Source organism: Aptenodytes patagonicus, chromosome 3, assembly GCF_965638725.1.
Source record: "Aptenodytes patagonicus chromosome 3, bAptPat1.pri.cur, whole genome shotgun sequence".
NCBI lineage: Eukaryota > Metazoa > Chordata > Aves > Sphenisciformes > Spheniscidae > Aptenodytes > Aptenodytes patagonicus.
The window spans coordinates 122,834,144-122,854,870 of NC_134951.1; the positions used below are offsets into that span (position 1 = coordinate 122,834,144).

At 44.8% G+C, this 20,727-nt stretch overlaps 1 protein-coding gene across 1 annotated transcript; it reads right to left on the reverse strand.

Annotated features, from left to right (window-relative positions):
* Positions 1–6,792: 6,792 nt before the first annotated feature.
* On the reverse strand, positions 6,793–12,258 carry PROKR1 (prokineticin receptor 1). The gene is made up of 2 exons (XM_076335593.1): positions 11,653–12,258; positions 6,793–7,643 (listed from the first exon to the last, which is right to left on the reverse strand). The coding sequence occupies exons 1-2, from the start codon at positions 12,168–12,170 to the stop codon at positions 6,947–6,949; spliced, it is 1,215 nt and encodes a 404-aa protein (XP_076191708.1). The 5' UTR covers positions 12,171–12,258; the 3' UTR covers positions 6,793–6,946.
* Positions 12,259–20,727: the final 8,469 nt, after the last annotated feature.

Below are 20,727 nucleotides of genomic sequence, written 5' to 3' on the forward strand. Positions count from 1 at the left end.
AGGCCTTAGAGGAGCCCATCATTGCGCCAGGTAGGTCTTTTTGGAGCCTATCGTTGCGGCGCCCCAGCCGAGGCCATCGTCGCACCGTCCCGGAGGAGCCCATCATCACGCCAGCGAGGCCTTCTTGGAGCCCATGGTCGCACCAGGCGGGTCTTGGAGCAGCCCATCGTTGCACCGCCCTGGAGGAGCCCATTTTAGCGCCTGCCAGGTTGTCTTCTAGCCCATCGTTGTGCTAGCTAGGCTTTCTTGCGGCCCATCGTCACAGCGCCCCAGAGAAGCCCATCATCACACCAGCCAGGTCTTCTTGAGCCCATCACCGCGCCGCCCCGGAGGAGGCCATTGTCGGACCAGCCAGGTCTTGGAGGAGCCCATTGTCCTGCCAGCCAGGTCTTTGAGGAGCCCATTGTCCTCCCAGCCAGGTCTTGGAGGAGCCCATCGTCCTGCCAGCCAGGTCTTGGAGGAGCCCATCATTGCGCCAGGTAGGTCTTCGAGGACCCATCGTCGCGCCACCCCAGAGGAGCCCATCGTCGCTGCAGGTGGGTCTTTTTGGAGCCAATTGTCATGCCACCCTGGAGGAGTCCATCGCTGCGCGAGCTAGGTCTTCGAGGAGCGTATTGTCACGCCAGCCCAGAGGAGCCCATCATCTCGCCAGGCAGGTCTTCTTGCAGGCCATCGTTGCGCCGTCTTGGCCAAGGCTATCGTTGCGCCGCCCCGGAGGAGCCTATCGTCGCGTCGCCGAGGTCTTCAAGGAGCCTATCGTCACGCCAGCGAGGTTTTCTTGGAGCCCTTTGTCGCGCCGCCCTGGAAGTAGCCCATCATTGTGCCAGCCAGATCTTCATGGAGCCCATCGTCGTGCTGCCCCGGAGGAGCCTATCGTTGTACCAGGCAGGTCTTCATGGAGCCCATCATCGCGCTGCCCCGGAGGAGGCCATTGTCGCACTAGCAGGTCTTTGAGGACCCCATCGTCATGCCAGCCATGTCTTTGAGGAGCCCATCGTTGTGCCAGGTAGGTCTTTGAGGAGCCCATCGTCGCACCAGCCAGGTCTTGGAAGAGCCCATCATCACGCCAGCTAGGTCTTCTTGCGGCCCATCGTCACGCTGCCCCGGCGGCGCACACTTTCTCACCAGGTAGGTCTTTTTCGGTCCCTTAATCATGCCGCCCCAGAGGAGGCCTTTACTGCACTGTCCCGGAGGAGCCCTTCGTCACGCACTGCTTGAGGACCTCTTCATCACGCGCCACCCAGCTGTTCTTGGATTCCGTCATCACGCCACCCTAGAGTCCTTTATTGTTCAACCCAGCTGTTCTTGGATTCTTTCATCACACCACCCCAGAGTAGTCCTTCATCACGCTGCCTGGTTCTTCTTGGAGTCCTTCACTGTGCCACCCTGCAGGCATCCTTTACTGTTTCTTTAGACTCTTCTCTTAGTCTTTCACTGTGCTGTACCACAGGCGTCCTTCACTGTGCCACCAGGCTCTTTTTGGCGTCCTTTTCCATGCCCCTCCCGCTTGTGGTCTTCGTTGTGCTGCCCCAACTGTTCTTTGGAGTCTTTCTCTGTGCCACCTGGCTCTTTTTGGAGTCTTTCTCTGTGCCGCCTGGCTCTTCTTGGAGTCCTTCACCATGCTGCCTGGCTCTTCTTGGAGTCATTCCTTGCGCTGTCCTGGAGGAGTCCTTCAGTGCCCTTCTTTAGGTGGTTGTTCACTGTCTGACTCTTGGTTTCTTCATCATCCGGGATTTTTTGGAGTGTATCACTATGTAGTCCTGGGTGAGTCCTTCAGCACCCGTTTTTTTGGGAGCGCTTCCCCGTTTGGCTTTTCCAGAGGCCTTCATGCATGGCTCTTTTCGGGGTGTTTTACCCTGTGACTTTTTTCTTGTATTCTAGAACGCCTGGTGTATATTGGAGCGCTTCAACGTTTGGCCCTGTAGTAGCCATTCAGCGCCCTAGTGTCTGGAGCACTTCAATGCGTGTCTTTTTTGGAGCTTTCCACCTCCCAGCTATTTTGGAGCGCTTCAGTATTTGGCTTTTTTGGAGTGCTAAATGCCCAGATTTTATTGCTGTGCCTCAACGTGCTTCCTGTGATGCGTACTTTCCGTGTGTTACCTTCCACATTTTTTTTTCTGGAACCAGCAGATGAGCAGGCCAGATGAGTTTACACAGGGTTTTTATGTTCCTCAGTGGTCTTTTGAGCTCGGGTATGTCTTTTTCCAGGGAATGTTACCATCTTTGTGTCTTCCCTTCTATCAGTTTTACCCAGTTCTGGTTTTGAGGGAGGCAACTTTGTGCTTTGAGCAACTTTGTGCTTGGTGTTGGTACTCATTATTCATGATTCTTCTGGTGGTTTTATATCAGGTTTTGTCCCTCGTTCTCTTTTTCTGGATCATATTAGGAAGGTCACTTTGGAAGCTGCAGTGATCCCTGTCTCATTGGTGGTTTTGGGGCTTTTCCTGGTGATACGTGTTAGGGTGGAATCTGTTGAACAGGTTCCTAACAGAGCATAAGAAAGAACAGGATCTCTGGTGAATCTACGAGAGTAGTGTCTGTCTTGTCTCAGTTCTGCTTTCTTCTGCTCAATGGTGTGGGTTTTTTCAGCACAGATGATGTCGAGTGTTTCAAAGGGGGTAGCCCAAGCACAGCCCTGCTGACACAGGGAGCGAGGGAGAATGCAGACACCGGAAGTGTTGGGTAAGTGCCTACGTGACCAAGTGCCCAAAGCTGAAGCATCTGTTGCTACTTGTTGGAGGCATGGGAATCCTGGGAATATCTGAATGGCCCTGTCACCAAGGTGGCTGAGCTGGTGCAGTTTTCAGGGCCATGCAGTAGGCATGTAATGTTGTGCTGCAGAGGCAGCAGCTGGAGGGTGCTGTTGCCACAGGAAAGGCTGCCAGGCTGAAAGAAGGAGTACAGTTAAGTCTGAGCTCCCGAGTGAGTCAGTCAGTCCTCAGGGAAATTTCGTGTCATGGCTATTGTGACCCATCCTGGCCTGGGGTCTTGCAGGTAATCCTCCTTTGGTAGAGGGACAAGGGTTGGAGTTTCTTTTCCTGCTATTGCTTTACTAAAATACATACTTTATTTTCTCAGTGCCCGTTGCTGAGAATAACTTTTCTTAATCCTCTCTTAGCCGTTCGGGGTCACCATTTTAGTTTCCAGTTACACTTGTTCTTTTGTTTTTCAGAGAGCCAGCATGAAGGAGCAGGGACTGGATTTTACCTTCAGTTATCCCTGGAGGAGCTGCTGCAGAAGGAAGCAAGCCTATGGTTTTGGGAGCTGTGCCACAACAGGACAGCTGAGCAGGAATCCGGTGTGATAGCACCACGTTTTTGCTTTTAGCAATAAAAATTGGAGCAAGCCACAACTGATACACGGTGGCATCTGGTTTATTTACTGCATGGTTATCTAAACCTTGCTAACAGCTCTCAGGAGGATGCCTCACCCCCACCCGCTTCTCATCCTTGACACATCCCACAGTTCCTGCATGGTGAAGTCCTTATTGCTGCTGTGCCACTGGAGCTAATAATAGGCAGCTGGCGGCCGTGGAGGTCTTGCTGCAGTTTTTACTGCCTTCCAGTGGGTAAGAGCTTGTGCTGCAAGGGGCTGCTTCTCCTCTGTGACAGATGCTGCCTTCCTCCCAGCTTGTGCTTTTCTTTCTCTGTTTAAGCATGGCTCTTGCAAGCAGAGCTCCAGGTAAGTGCAGTCCATATTCAGTTCCCTCACTAAAAGTTGCCAATCAGTGTAAGTGAGAAAGTGTTTCTGCAGGGAGGGGCTGGGCAGGAGGCAGCCGGGTAGCCCCCATCTGACAGGGAGCACCCATCTCTGGAGCACCTGTTGGCACCCACGCTCCCTAGCCTGAGTTGTGTGGGTACGAAAAAGTCTTTCTGTTCTTTTCTCCCTGCACAACTCACTTAAGCTATAGGGAGTGTGGGTCTGGCCCCCTCCCTCAGCTCCTCTGGTTGGACCGTGACCTGCCTGCTTCCCCCCTGCCCGAGGGAGCCACTCGGGTCAGGGCCTGTCCCCGCTGCACACTTCTGCACTTAAAGGGAGTTTTTAAGTGACTTTAAGAGTCTTTTAAATTCTCCATTTAAGTGCAGTCATGGGTGGCAGGCCGGCCCTGGCCAATGGAGGGGGCCATACCCTGTCACTCCCTAGACAAAATGAGTTCTGTGGGGACAAAAAAGCTCCACGGGGTTTCTGTCCCCATGCAAGGCCCTTGGGCTCGCTGCCCTGGGCCCCTGATTGCTGGAGCTCAGTTTAGGAGCAGACGTTGGTCCCTGAAATTGAAGACTGTGACCAGTTTTGGGGTGTTTGGAGTTCGTGCAGACAGAGGCTAAGGGCGATGTGACTCCTTGGCTGCTCTGATAAGGGAACAGGGGACCGCCACCCTTCCTCAGTGGGAATTCCCCTCTTTCTGGAGATGCTCACAACAAATGCAGTTGAGGGCAAAGCACAGCTTTTTCTCCTGCCCTATCCAGTGGTTCAGGCTGAAATACTGCTTTGCTGCAGGGAAGACCTCAAAATGTCAAAATACAGCGATGTTGCAGACCGCAAAACCTAAATCTGCAATAGGGGCTGTGGCAGCTGCTTCGCAGGGACAGGGATGTGGCGATGGCTGAGCACACTGGGCAGGCTGGACCAGAAGAGTTCTCTTGGAGCTCTCAAAGTGATTTCCAGAATTCTAAAGCAATTCTTTCCCCCAGTTTTTGCTTGGTACTGTATTGCTTGCTGAGAGTTGAGTTGTTTTTTTTTTAAATAACTCAGCCTGAGGTGGATTTCCAGGTGTGGAAAATTGTCAGTTGTTTGGCTTTGTTGCACCAAGGAAAGTTTAGGAAAAATAGGTGGAAGGAGTATCAGGACACTCTAATAACAGGTAGTATTGCTAGCTAATCCCCAATAACTAGTACAGGTTTCAGGAGATAAATATGGGTGCATAGTTTCAGAACAAACCATGAGATTTCAAGAGAAATTACAAGATTAAGCATCTTGATGATGAAATACTGCAAGTTTCTGGTCCTTTAAATTTCTTTGGCAGGCTGGGAAACAAATGGATTAGTACTTATCCCTATTAAAAAATGTCATTTTGAAGACTGATTTCAGTAATTGTTTTGCCTAACAGAGCAAATTATGAGATCCTCTCCAAGGTGGATTTTTTAAAAGCAGCTAATGACGAGAGGATTTGAACACTTTAATGGATTTGAATGTCTTTTTGCCATTAAATTTAATTGGTCAGCCTGGTAGTTTTTCTTCAGCGGAAATGGGATAATTCACATTAGTCACTTGGGTAGGAAAATTATGGGAAAAAATATCAGAAATAATTCACAATGTTGATATTGACTCCATGTTTACTGTTTTATTAACAGGATTTGCTGCTCACTTTAAATTCACAAATAGACAAATTATTTACAAAAGCCATTTACTCCAAAAGTAGGCGGTACCACATACTTTAAAACAGGAAGCATTTGTCATCATGATAGAAAAGACTTGATTTCAATACACAGAAGTCCATGCTATCTTATGTGTAGTTTAAATGAGTAGGTATTACTGCTACTGTCACTTGCTTCGTCATGATTATCAGTTAAGAAACATCCATCCTGGAGTTGCACAAAGTCAGAATAGTAAAAACAGCACTGGGGGAGGCAGTGCAGAATTCATCTTGAGTTGTTGCCTCATGTTTGACCAGACAACGAGCTACTCAACTCAACTAGTGATTGGCTTGCTGAAGCCTAGAGTCTGTCTCCATTGCTTGCAGAAGGACAGATCGCCTCAAGATCTCTATGCTATTTTGGCCCTACTTGTACTTTATTTAGAAGGTATACGCAGACTTGATAAGATGTCCAGGCCTGCTTCAGCAGGGTGAATTTTTTCCCACTAACATGCTATTCTTTTATATGGGTCCCACTGAAAAACAAGTTGAAACACATGAAATTCTGTCTGAACAGAAGAAAATACTTTTTTACTGCAAGGGCTGTTGAACACTGGCACAGGTGGTCCAGGGAGGCTGTGGAGTCCCCATCCCCGGAGTCAGTCAAAGCCCAACTGGGCAAAATCCTGGGCAACCTGTTCTAGCTGACCCTGCTTGAGCAGAGGGGTGGACTAGACAATCCGGAGCTGTTGTTGCCCACCTCTACAATTTTGTGATTGATTCTGTGAAGAGCTCAGTGACTCAAGGCAGCAGAAGCTGGCCATAGGGTGCCTGGAGGTGAGAGAAGGGAACAGGTCCCTTCAATATGTAGCTATGGCATTTCCAAATACGTAATAAACAGAGTAACACTCTACATAAAACTACAGAGTGGAATGTTGATAAAATATTCTTAAACGAGGTGCCACAGGAAGAGACTTGAGGTTTTCACTAGACTGCGAAGCAGTATTTAGCTTTGTAGAGAACGTGCCTTTCATAAGAGCATGCTGCACATTGATAATAGAAAGCTGGTGGTCTGTAGACTTCAAGGAGCTTCATCATGAGGGGTAAACTGAGAGGATAAAGAGCAACAGGAAGCAAAATGGGCTTTTTTGCCATCCTTCCTCTTGTGAGCAGAAGGAAAAGGACACCAAATAGCTTAAAGGTACAAATGATAAGCTCAAAAGGGCTAAGAGAGTTCTCTTAAGAAGAAACAGAGGCATCTTTGCTAGGATCAGCAATCAACTCTTCCATCGTTGTAATATGCTTTAATGCATTCATAGACTTTTTTTGTTCACCTTAAATTTTAAACAACTAAAATGAGTGTCTACATCCCACATTTACAGATGGGTGAACTGAAGCACAGCATCAGTCTGAGTTACGGGATTATACAGCAGTCCAGTGAAAAGAGTTCTCATGCAAATGCATAGTTGGCTGCTTTTCAAGGGCTTTTACCAATGGTGGGTATTCCCACAGACAAGGGAGAAGCTTCTGAGGAGGCATTATTTCCTCTTTACCCCCGCTCCAAAATATGTGAGATTAGAAACTGCAGAAAATTTATTTCAGTTTTATGCAGTCTACCTCCTCTGTGACCGGCATTGCACTTGTTCTTAGGTCTAAATCTGTGCTAGATTTGCTTCCATTATATGTTGATCTCCATCTGAGCAACATGATCTTCTTGAAATACTTCATGGTGTTATTTTTTACAGTTACAAAACACATGGTGTTTATCATGCTGTTACTCATAGCAATGCATTCAACTATGTAAAAAGCAGTAAGATAATGCTTCTCTTTCACAAAGATGGTGGGGAAAAAGTCACGGACAATTGTGAAGCCATAGAAAGGTGCCCAGCAAAGAACATAGGCAGTCAGGATGCACATCAGTACCATAACAGTTTTTCTTCTGCATCGAAGCCTCTTTCTGATCTGTTCGGTCTGAAATCCTGGTACGGTTTTAAACCAAAGCTCCCGAGAGATCCTGGCATAACACAAGGTCATCGTAATCACAGGTGCAACAAATTCAATGCCAAAGATGAAGAGGAAGTATGATTTGTAGTACATCTGCTGGTCAACTGGCCAAATTTGACCACAGAAAATTTTCTCCTGGTTTTTCACTATAAATAACACTGTTTCAGTAGCAAAATACGCAGATGGGATAGCTACAAGTATGGAGACGATCCACACCAAGGCGATTAGGAAGGTTGCAGTTTGATAATTCATGCGTGGTTTCAGTGGGTGAACAATGGCCAGATACCTAGAACAGACAAATACATTCAAAATGAAGTCTGAAAACGCTATTAGTCAGAACACACTTCAAAATACAAGTGGACAGAATTAGGCAGAAGGAAATTGCTCTCATTCTTAAGGAGAGAGCCTGACAGATTTGTCTGTGGGGAGAGTTAAGAAAATTTTCTGAAGTAGCAGCCTAGAGCCAAGTTCCTAAATCTAGGCAGAAACTCTGGAGCGAGTGGCTGAAGTGTTTGTTAGGACAGTGGGTACTTGGCAATCTGAAAATCTGAGCGTACGTTAGGGTGTCTGAGGATGGTTTTAAGACCTCAGTCTTAAACTCCCACCTGTTAACAAGATCAAACTGAAAAAGTTGTAATTTTGTATCACAAACTTCTAACACAGATCACATGTTTGGGAGTTATGGAAGGACTGGAAGAGGAGAAAGAGAGGGAATGGTCCTATTACTGACAAATATGTTTGCAGGACCTAGCACAATATGCAGATGATGTTGTATCCAGGACGTGCCATGATACAGCATCTGGAAATTCTTTGGTGGACAGCACATGTTCAAGTGAGAGTTTGAAACATGCAGTAATATACATCTAGTCAGGTGCAGGTGAAAAGACAAACATGTATAAACATGAAAATGTTTTCCCTAGGCAGAGAACTATTTAAATATGCTTTTTTTTACCAAGAAGTCAAATATATGTAACAGTGTTTTTATTATTTTCTTGGTAATTCCATGGGGTGCAAAGAGCTGAAGCTGATGCTAATGAATGGTTATAGGTGAGCATGTTTCCAAGCCACTACCAAAGGACTGTGTATCCATTTTCTGCCCATGCAAATTTTTGTTTAGTCTGTTGGAGGTGACTATTGCTAATTAATCTTAAATATGCTGTGTTAAGTAATATGCCAAACCATAAAACTTGAGTTAGGTATTTGCACTCCTTATGACTGTAAAGCTGCAAGGTGTACTGCAGTGTTTCACAAGGAAGTGTGGAGAAATGGAAGTACATTACTTGCAAGATCCATCAGTTGCTCTCAATTTAGTTAAAAAGGGGCTAGGACCAAATGGCATTCACTCTGGGGTTTTTTGTTTGATTGGAGTTCAAGGGGGTTGATTTTTTAAGAAGCTATACATGTAAGAAGAGCTTACGTTAGAGTACGCTGTCCCAGAAAGATTAGGGTATTTCTGCTAAAAGGAGATTTTTATCAGAGACAATCCAGAGCTCCCAGTACAATTGTATTTAACACAAAGGATTGTTTCAAAAAGTGGAATTTCTCATTCATTCAGAGGCTTTTCTATCTGTATATATTCTATACATAGATAGCATCCACAGGATATATTCATTCTAAAATAAAATGGAAAGTCAGTGGCACTTTTCATCAGCCAGATCTTGGAAGCAGATGAATTGTTCATCGCTCTTAATAGTGCAGGGTAGATGTCAAGGGACAGCAGAGTTACTCAGCCTCATTGTAGAGCGGATAAATTATTATTTTTAGGTTGGGTCCTGTGGAAATAAGGTTGTGGGATAATGTATGTGTATGCATTCATAAGTACGCATATCCGCTCAGCAGAACATTTGGCTGGATGGAGTAAATCTCTACAAGAGAGTCAGGAGGGAGCTTTTGTGGCGGATTTCCTGATTGTCATTGCTTACTGCACTTGGGCTGTTACTGCGGAGTGGTCCTGGAGCACATGAACTGAGTTCAGATGAAACTGCCCTGGAAGACGTTCTCCAAAAGTGTACATAAAACACACCAAGTGCCCATGGGTGTTCAGTCTGGGAGACCCAGCTAAAGTTAAACGCCCCAAAATATTTACAGCATGGACGTTGGACCCTTAGCACGAACTCTTGCTCTTCAGATCCTCTTCTTTCACATGGCATTATTTTCTAGTGTAGATGTGGCCTTAAATATGTGAAATTCCTCCAATTCATATGAATAGACATCAAGGAAGATGAGAGTCCTACGCAAGGGAAATCCTGTGGGTCAGGCTTACCCTCTCTACACAGGTGAGCCCTTTTAAATGATCTAAACGTGGGAAGACTTTTGTTAGGACCCAATTCTTTTTAGAGACCGAAGTCAACAATCCACATGACCTAACCAACATGGAATAGTTGATTGTTAAATGAATGAGGTTTCTCTCTGTTTACCAAGTCAAAAGCTCACTAAAAAAAAGGCAGTGAAACCAAAACAGTGTGTTCTTACAACAAACCAGTGATTAATCATTTCCAGGATTGTTTTTAAAGATGCGTGAGGAGATATGCTAGAAATCTTCTGATTTCTTAGCAGGCATAAGGGCTCAATGACCCATGTTACTTCATCAACCTGGGATGCACTAGCAGAGCTTTCCAAGAAATTTTTTTAGAAGTTGAAAAAGATAAGTAATAGAAAATTGTAGTCCATACATGATAGCATTTAGAAGCTTAACTCTGAGTCCTCAGCTGCTGTTCAAAGGTTATTTTGTTAGACGCTTGTTAAGGATTTGTTTCATAGGAGCTGATTGTCCTTTCCCCCACACCAGGCAAACCATCTCTGAACTTCTCCAGACTCTTTCCACAGATTTCTGTTGACGTCAGTAACAGCTGAATCAGCCGTGCACAAGCTGTATCTATACAATCATCAGCAGGGTTAACTGCTCCTGGGCTGTCTTTTGGATCAGGTACCAAAAACTATGCAACATTAAACTAGAGCATAAAATGGCACACGAGAGGAATTGGAAAAAAAGGGAAGGGGGGTGGGGATCATACAGTGTGTATATGCAGAGGGTATACAGAGATGTATATTGTGTTTGTACACAAAAGATGACTTGTTGTGATGGCCTTTGTGTAAAGAGTTTACTCTGCCGGTCTCTGGCTTTCTGTGAGTCAGTCAAGTCAGACTTATGTCAGCATGAAGCTAATCCTCAGCGCCTGGGTCCGTCAGAGTCCGTGGTGCACGAGGCTAAGAGAACAGGAGTCATAAGAAAGAATACAATTAAATTATATTGTTAAAATACCTGGAGTGAGAGGCAGATGTAGAAATATCTCAAGACTGCAGCATAAAGCAGGTAGTATAGCAGGTGGATATCATTATGTTCTGCTTACCCCATTATGAAGGCTGTAGGAAAATCTCTGCTAAACTGGGTTGGTGTAGCATTTTATCATTTTCTGGACGATGCCATAAATATGGGTGCCATAAATGACCTGTGGGTCTTTTCTGGCTTGCCACTGTGCCATCCTCAGAGAGGCGTGTAAAGGGAGAGGAAAATATTGAGAGAAGATTCTTTTAATGGAGAGGAGAGTGCTGGCCACACTCCCCAAGCATCCTAAGACCTCAGTACTATCAAATGGTCAGCTTAATGATTGTTGGGTTTTCTCAGTACAGCATGACACAGAATAAGAACTCTATTTTGCAGGCTAGACAGAAGTCTTATCTTTTACTCTCTTTCACACCAAAACAAAAACTGGGAAAAATACCTTAGAGGGAGAAAGAAATACCCTGTAAGGCAATAACCCTGTTGGAAACCCACCTGTCAAATTCTGTATCACCAGTCAACTATTTCTCTTGCTGTAGAGTATTTACGTCACTGTTTATAGAAAAGGTTAGACTCAGAAAAGCTGTTTAGGCCAGTAGTGAAGGTTCCTTAGAGATGTATGGTTTGGATCAGGATTATATAGTGCTGATGAACACCCTCATCTCTGGGGGTTTCCGATTTGTCTCTCTCTTTCTCCTCTTTTCCTTATTTCATAAATCCTCTCCTACACTTGAATCAAGCGTATTTTTATGAGAAAAAAAATCATTTTAATAAATCAACATTCTTTTCACCTGAAAAGTTCAATCAAGAAATTTCCACTGAGTTTTCTCTTGGGTAATGTTACGACCTCATGTGATTAAATTGTTATGAAACAAGATACCCAGGTCTGCATAGTACCTACCTGGACATCAGCAAATCCTGCAGAACAGCTGAGCATGTTAAAAACCTAGAAATCTGGACAGCCAACCTCAGAAGCTCTGGCCATCTCCTTGTGCAGTCATAGCACCCCACTTACCTGTCAACAGCTATAGCCAGGAGAGCATTGGTAGAAACATAGAGGGAGACAGTCCGTAGGTAGTTGACTGAGGCACAGAGGACATGGCCATGTTCCCAGGACAGCTGCCGCACCACGTAGTAGTCCATCTCGAAGGGGCAGCACACGATGGCCACAATGAAGTCTGAGATGGCCAGGTTGGCAATCAGCAGGTTGGTGAGGTTTCGCAGCTTCTTGTAGCGGGCGAGAGCAGCAATGAAGATGAAGTTGCCAATGCCACAGACCAGCATGATGCCAACCAGAGCCACCCCGATCACAATCTTGGCTGCAAAGAAGGTGCGGGTTTTGGTCATGTCGTCTTCACTGTCCAGTGGCAGGTCATAATCACTGTAACTGAAATTGAAGGGGAAGGAGAAGTTTCTCAAGGAGGTTAAATCCCCATCGTGGAGATTGTAGATTGCAGCAAAGTTGAGGTTGACGGTAGCATTTGGGTTATGTTCAGCTTGCTCCATGGCCATGACTGTCTTCTTTTGACACATGTGGCTTGGCTGGCCCTTGGTTTCGTGTTAGAATTACCCAGGGTGGCTGGGCACAACGGCAGCAGGTGAGAGACCTCATCCAAAGTTTCCTTCTGAGCAGTGAGTCATCTTGTCTTTGTCCCCATGAGATTATAGAGCAACAGCCTCATTTATCTCTTTCTGCGGGAACAAAAAGAGGAAAACATTTCCTGAGAGGAAATTATAGCAAAAATACTGTGCTTGAGGGAAAGCAATAGCCACCTTATTGCCCCACAGCAATATTGCTGGCTGTGCACAGTGGGAAGAAATACCCTGTGAAAGGATGCTTCTGTTATCATAAAATCCCTTCAGTCGTTAAACCCAGAAGTTTTATTTACCAACGATGAAATTTTGTTTTCAGCATACAGTGAAGTGACAATATAGGAGTGTAAAATCCAGTTCAAACCTCCACCAGCCTTCAAGCCCACGGTGCTGTCATCCCTGTGCAAGGTAAAAAAAACCTAAAATGAGATGACACCTCAATTTGCTGAAAAGTATCTGATGTGCCTTTTGGACAAAGTTTTTGCTTTATGCTAAATGTCTTAAGAGCGATGTGGTAGGTGAGAATGAAAGGAGAACTGATGTCCTGGCTTCTAAATACATTTCTTAATTAAGTAACAGTTGCCAAGACCCAAGAAAATAGCGAAGCCAGCACTTTCCTTTTTGGCAGCCATCAATTGGGTAGGGGGACCAAATTTTCAGCCAGCATAATCCATTATTGCTTCTCTCAAACCAGTGGAGCTCTGCCACTTTGCATAGACAAGATTTTGTCCCATGAACCAGCTTGTAGGGCTTTGCTGTGAAGGCAAATCTGCCGGTCGCAGGGAGAGTTTGCTGTCCACAAACAGGCTCTTGAGGTGAAAGGGAAAATCTTCCTTAAGCAAGACAAAGTACCTTGAATTTTTGAAGGCGGGAAGCAGCAGGCTCCCCTCTTTCTACTGCTGTTTGTACCAAATGTTAAAAATTGATTTATTTTCCACACTGAGGGAAAAAATCTGATCTACTCCCTAATTTTGCCTCTACTCTGTATCAAAATGCTGAGAGGGCTGTCTTCTTGCATCTTCCCATGCCACATCTGGGAGTCCTCACACCAGACTCCCAGCTGTCAGGACAGTCCCACCCTACCCCAGAAGAGAGTCAGGGGGCATTGCCACTTTTTCTGCATTGAGGCAGTCGGTCTTCAGGGTGTCAAATGCTATTGAACAACGTCCATCATGGCTACAAAGGACAATCTGCATAGTGGAGCTGTTGTCCCCTTCTTTCCCTGGAACCACCCTCAGCCCCTGATGTACCACCACTTAATAAATTTCTAAGAGAAACTCTCTTGTACAACTTCTGTCTCCACGTTGCTTTTCAAACTGAGAGTTGCAGAACGGCAGAATAACAGAAAGCCAAAGCCTGAAACTAAATAACAGTTCAAACAATTGACTGCTTTACAAGACATCCCCACAGCTGCCTGGAAATGTGAACATTCATTTAAGAGAAGTACTAAATAAATACTTGGATGCAAAATCTGTATGTTGGTCAAAGCAAGGTGCAGTATCTGTTTCAGACAGGTTTACCTGTAAACTACCGAGAGCGCACTTTAAAATAAATAAAGACAACCCAACTATCCACAAACAGACATAACACCATCAGCTAACTGTACCTGCAGTTGCTCTCATCTTCTTGGAGGTCTCGGGCACCCTGGGGATAGCCTCCAGGTTTCTCCCCTGCAAATGTGCTGCTGTCACAGGAGCAGACAAACCATCACTGAAAGCAGCCAGAGGACTTTGCTGAATGATCATTTCTCTCCCAAGCAGGTTTGCCCTGCAGCTCAGGGGAGGATGGCTCCGCTGTCTCTCTGCATGCATCTAAAGCCTTTTCTCAGTGGGAGGCACCTTGAAGCTGTCCATGCATTTCTGATTTTAAAGAGGCAGTGCAATACGGAGACAATAGAGCACAGCCCTTTTTTTTTTTCTTCCCTGCTTTAAACCCCCTGAATGCATCGAATCAGTGGAGCGGCTTTGTTACCAAGTCTGAGCATGGAAGGTGTAAAACCCCGGTCTTCACTTGCTCTTTGAGTTTCGTCTGTGCTGGGCAGCAGCTGCCTACACCTGATGTGACACAGAAGCAAAATACAAACCTCCCAGTGGAGAGGAGGGGGAGAAAGGAGGGTGAACTATTTCCCAGGGACCTTTCTCCGTGTATCTCTCCATGGCTATTGTCTTTAGGGCTGACGCTGTGGCAGCTCCTGCAGAAGGAGGGTCAAACATTGAATAGCTGTAAATCAGAGGACCCCTGACAGCTTTCCTTGCCCTCTCAGGGAGTTAGTCAGAGTGGAAAAGTGGCAGTGAATCCTTAAGGACTTGGTGTCCTTTGCTAATGCTGCCTCCTTGTTGCTCTGAAGCACTCACACCCCAGGGAGCAGTTCTCTTGCTTCCCGATTCTCCAGAAGGAAAGGAAATGCACAGCAGATTCCCTGTCCTCTTCTGCACCTCCAGTCTTATTCACATTAGCTGACATTTTCCAAGATGCGTAGTTGGGACACATTATGTAGTCACCAGCGGATGAGACCGTAGGAGGCTGTAGAAGGTCATGAAGAGTGTAGAAGATTTGCAGAAAACCTAAAATACGTGGCCTACAATGCACATTCACAAGTCTTGGCTTTCATGAGCTAGTGGGCACTTATCTCTGGAAAAAGGAGGTAAGGAAAGAAATCTGTTAATGTGCAATATGTCTGGGGTAAAAGAACCACTAATGTGACATTTCTTCCAGAAAACTTGTGGAAGGCCAGAGAGTCCTCACTCTCTGGAGCCATCAGACAGCATTGAGAATTTCACAGCAAATACTTTGCTTGGCTTTATTTTTAACAGTCAGTGTAATAGGTGAAAAGCCATTAAGGGATTTTTAATATGCAACCAAATGAACAATGAGGAAATCAGATGCAATCCACTTGTTGAATTCTGTCACAAAAAATGTAAATATAGTAAGTATAGGGAGAGGCAAAGTGAACTTACAGTGTACATCAGAATCACATCTAAAAGATCCATAAAATGGGTCACATAAACCTTAAATGTCCCTTAAGAAAAGCTAGCACACCAAAGGGAGCTCTTGCAAGCTTTACATTAGGAACATGCATGATCTCTTTAAGACTTTGTTCAGCTCTCACATTGTTATCTTTCTTATATCTAGTGAGTTATTCAAGCAACATGATATCCAATTATTTATGTTCCTTTAGGCCAAAACCTCAGCTGCTGCAGAACAGTCTATCCCCATTGCCAAGACAAGTTGGCATTAGAGCCCTGGTAACTACAGCGCCTCCAGATCTGCACTTCATGCTTGGTATGTAGCTTCTGTCCAGCAGTTGTTCATCCACCGTGCTCCAAGTAATTGTGCTATATGTGTCAAGGTATTCCTCAGAAAATACTAGTAATATTGTGAAATGATGTGATTTGCGCGTGCTGTGCAAGGCAGTGCTTTGTAGTAGTTGAATAGAAGCGGTTCAATAGACAGTGAAACCACTGGTCCTGAGAGCTGCCCTTCAGCCAAATGGGCAGAGTGAAAGCTAAAAGCTGGGTCTAGAGCCTCAATTACTGACCTGGTAACCTGCCCTGCTACACAAGGGCTGGGACAGTAGTGGAAGGACTCTAAAGCCATGGACTATACGCAGGAGGATTTCCCAGCTGCAGACGCTGTGTAAGAAGTCCCAAAGGCTGCCTTCAAAAACCATAGTCCCTTGTGACTTCTGGTGTAAATGTGCTGAAGGAGCAGCTCCCTGGGGCGGCCAGGCTGAGGTATGGCCCGGGCAGCCGTCTGTCGGTGCACAGCTGGGATTTTCATTGACCCAGCATTGCCCAGCCCAGGGGCTTTGTGGCCTACAGGTCTCCTCTTCCTGGGAACAGGGCACTGGGAAGCTTGCAGAGACTGAGAGATCCTTCCCCACAGCCCATGTATGACATCCATTTTATCACATGATTACGCTCTATTACGTTGTATTTCAAAGTCCCCATTATTTTGTAGAGAGCACGTGATTCTGGTTTTGGATTTCTGCATAGGACAAGGTTTCTCCTTGATAGTGTTTACTGGTGATTCCCCAATGGTGTCACAACATTTTACACAGTGTCACAGCGCTGACACTGAGACCAGTGTTACCAGTTTGACGAATTCAGGCTGAGAAAGAGAAGTTGATTCTGAAAACTATCATGTAAACAATTTATATTCCTGGTTGGTTGTTTTTTTCAGTAGTATGCTCACGGTTTGAACAAGGAAGTTATTTGGAGGCTAAATGATGCAAGAAAGATTGCAATGTAAAGTACTTCTTTAGAGACTTTCAAATAACGAATTTCTAAAACTAGCATTTAGCCTGAGAAAAGACCTTAGGTCTCTGGCCTTTTGTTTCAAAACAGCAAACTCACCAGCTACTGTCTAATTTTTCCTAATTGCTAAATAAATTTGACTCTGAGTGAGGTAATTGATCCTAGGGGACTTACATAAGCTTTGCATGAAATATAGCTGGAGTTTTACAAAGGTTGCTAATACAAATCAGTTGGTGAAATGTGACAAAAGCATCAGACATCCTGTGATTTTCTGCAAAAACAAGCAAAAGGCACACATGGATTACAACCATGTGTATTTCTGCTCAGTAGTCCAACCAGACATTCAGCTCAGGGGCTTTACTAAATCTAAGAGTGTGTAACTGACATTTATGTTCAGGTGGGCACTAGACTTGCTTACATAAAGAGTTAGGTATATTTTTCTAATATGTGAAAACATGCCTTGTGGTACTAGAGGAAAGTGACTTTTGGATGGAGTTTGGCAAAAATGCACACACAGGAGTAATCCCACCATACTGAGCTGTTCCAGTGGTGACTTGGACCATGGAAAAGTCCTGAGAAGGAGAGAGCAGAGAAGTGTTTGACTTTGTTAATGGGTTATGTCATCATGTTAACTTTCCTCTTACCACCTTTTTCCGCTTCCTTACTGAGTGTATCACTTCTTAGCTTGGGAAAAGGGGCAAAGCATCTGAAGGAGCAGCAGAGCAGGCTGTCAGCAACCATAGTGACACCCCACAAAGACGACTGTCAGCGCTATTGGAAGAGCAGACATGGTGCTTTCATCCGAAAAGTCTTTTCCTTTCAGAGCTGCACGGGTTTCTGCGGACAGTGGCATTCAGGCAGATCTCAGCTGAATAACACAAGGTTTAGCAGAGCTGCACAGAGCTCGCTTAATGTGCAAGGTGACCCAGGCGCAATCAGCGATTTTCTTCCAAGTAGTAGCTCCTTTCTTTTTACTTGTCTCTTTTTTTTAAACTTTTCAATTCTCTTCCATTGTGTATTTCCTGTTTTCTTCATCTCTGTTCATCATTTCGTGATCGTGTAAGAACATGGTGTTTATTTTGCTCAGCTCAGCTTAACATGGCGATCTTCTGTGAGAAGCACACCCCCTGCCCTCAGCAATAGTCTATGAAATATGTAGAAATATCTGTAAGAAGTTTATACTCCTAGCTGGCACTTACCACCCCTTACTGGAGAAGCCCATCTTACCTAAAGCAAAAGTGACAGTGTTTGAGGCAGTACAGGAAGCAGGGACCAGCCCAGGGACTGTGCACAAGTTTTGATGCCACACTAGTATGACATGAATGACCACAAAAAACCCATTTCAGTCTTTAAACAGTCAACGTTTTGTTCAATTATTAAATATTACTTTTTTTTTTTTCCTTTTCTTTTGTATGTGTCTGTTAGGCTTTGTGGTTTTTTTTTAACTCAGCCTTCCTTAGAGCAAATGCTTGTTACCACAAACCCTTCTCTTGAGCAGAAGGCCTCCGAAAGGCAAATGTTAAGTGCTTTTCTCCCCAAATCCTGCCTGGGCACACTCATAGCTCAGTTGATACTAATGTGCCAGCTGTGGGCAGTGGCAATGTGCAGCAATGTGTCTCCTTGCTGTGGCAGCAGGGCAGGAGGTTGCTGAGACAGCCTCCTTTGCCCCACTCGCTTACCGTCTTCGTTCTCCACTAAGACTCTTCCCTGTCACAATAGTCCCCGTCAGCTCTTAGGGATTGCTTAATTTTAGACTAAGACTGTCAAACCCATTTCTGGAGATTCCTGAAAAGCCACATCACTGTAAATGCTGTCTGTTCTATGCCAGATAAATGGAATAGCAAAGGTTAGTGCTTGGAAACTTTTTGCCAATTGGAGATAAAGATCAGTTTAGCCAGTTGAAATGTTCTGTTTTGATATCGGCCTCTAATGAATGTTACTGCAATTACTTGGAATTTCTAGGAATGCCTTTTCAAACTGAAAAACTGGAGATTTTACCTGGAAATTGGAAATTTTCTTCTGCTTCTGCCTTTGTGCCCATTGTACAAAAGAATACTTATTAGGCAAGGTTTACAATTGCAGAAGGCAGACAGTTTTTCTTTATTTCTGAATATTGTTCTAAGAGAATTAAGATGAAATAATATATAGCTCATATAGAACAACATTTTGGAAAGAGATCTCAGGATTATCATCTAATCTAAACTGTTGTTCCTGGGCTGCATTACGTACACCCAAATAATTTATGACAAATGCTTTCCTGGCCTGTTGGCGAAGAAGTTTTGTAATGTAGAGCGCATGTGTTCTGTATGAGACTATTAAATATTTCTTAGCTGCACCAGATAGCACTTTAGTGGTCCTGCTTTAAATTCCTCATTTTAATCTCTCTGATCCAGATCTGAAGTCTCATTTGGCCTCTTCCTCAAGAACTGGTTTACTCATACCCATATTCAAAAGCCTTTGAATTTAGAAACATCTAAAAGGAGCTTAATATGTCCTATATCTCAGTCAGGCTTGTTGCTCCTTTGGATTTTCAGAGGCAGTCTTGTTTATTTTGGATCTTACTCAAAGATACACTTAGTGCATCTTCTCTTTCAGTGGGTGCTATGAGCTGCAGAATGCTTTTGGAAATGAAGCAGCTTTTTAATTGAAGTCTCTCAGTAGGAGATACATCCTTCCAAAACCCTGCTGACTTCTTTGGAGGTCTAAGTAGGAGAAGTTGGATGCTGCATTTCTTAAAAAATTTAACCCTCATCCATTACAGCTACAGTCTCAAATTTAAGCTGTATTGTCAGCACTTTCCTTTGCCATTACTATTCTCTGTTGACAAAGCCCTTTGATTTGTATTATCACCTCTTCAGCATCTTCTTTTTTCTGCTCCTTTTATTCAGTGAACATTACTTTCCATTCATTTGCCACAGAGAGAATCCTGCTCCTTCATGTCTCCCCTTTTGAATATTGTGGTGGTTTTGCCATTTGTCATTGGCAATTTGGCACTTCACCCTGTATTTCCATGGCAGGCAGAATGATTCCAAGAATTTCCCCCTGTAGTTCCCATAATCCCACCTTTACCTAAAAGACACCCTCCTTTTCCTTATTTCTACCATCTCAGCATAAACAGATACATACAGACCAGAGTATGTCACTACGAAGCACTTTTATGTCAAGCAGTGTGAATCACGGAGGTCTGGCTTGCTTAAGCACATGCAGAGAGGGTCCTGTCTGCTCCAGGTCCCCAGCTTCTCCCCATAGCAAGACATGAAGTATTTAAAGCTCTTGCCCCATTCTGCTGCCCGAGTCATTTTCTGGTGCTTCATTAGAAGTTAATAGTTCTTTTTTTCTCACAAGTTATTTTTTGATTTAAAGGGCTCTCGGAGTTCAGTATCAATCTGAGAAAGGGATTAATAAACTGTGAAAGCGTTATTGCAGGTAACCTGTGCTGGTTATTTCTGCACACACTTGAAATGAATTCTAGTCTAACAGAATAATGCCTAATGGTAGTTTCATTTGAAGCTACTCAGAGCAAGAATCCACAATCTCAGTGTCAGGGTGAGTCATGAAAAACTGCTATCACACCTTATTTCTGACTTTAAAAAAGGTTTTGTGGTTCTTCCAATGTGGTGTCAAAAATGCAGGGCCAAATCAGCTTTCTTCTCATAATCTTTTTGAAGTCTGAGAGTAGCACTGTAGAAGCAACTGCTCTGACAGGAGATGAAAAGTATGTCCGTGCTCCCCAAACTAGTTGGAGATGAGGCAAATCCATCCCAGAAGGTGCACATCTGTGTTTTGGGATGATGGCTGTGCCCCTCCCCAGGCACCTCACGGCTGACTGCTGTGTGCACGGCTGGGAGTGTGGTGGAGCATGCATGCTGCTGCTGCCTGTCCATGGCTCTGTGGGAATACAGATGATTGGGGTTAGGCTCAAAAGGAGACATGCTGGTTTGTCTGAGAGGGACAGCTCAGGGGCCCAGATGTCAGAGCCAAGGGCTCAGCATCTCCCTTCCTGGTGCAATGTATAGATGGAGTTAAATACCACGCGGCAGGAGCAACAGAACCCCCACACTGAGAAAGGAACCTCTTTGCTATTTGGTGCTGGCAGGGAGGCAAACCTGCCCTTCTCTCTGCTGGTGGTCGCAGTGATCCTGACAGGAAGACCATTGCCCATGGAGCAGTTAGTGATCCACAAACCAGTTAACCTGTGTAATCGTAGACTGTGCTGTGCTGCCCCATGCCCCATGTTTAAC

Coding starts and splice junctions, on each gene's coding strand:
- PROKR1 (XM_076335593.1), bottom strand. CDS start 12,170: ATGTGTCAAAAGAAGACAGTCATGGCCATGGAGCAAGCTGAACATAAC. Junction 7,644..11,652: donor CTGGCTATAGCTGTTGACAG/GTAAGTGGGGTG, acceptor TGTCTGTTCTAG/GTATCTGGCCATTGTTCACC.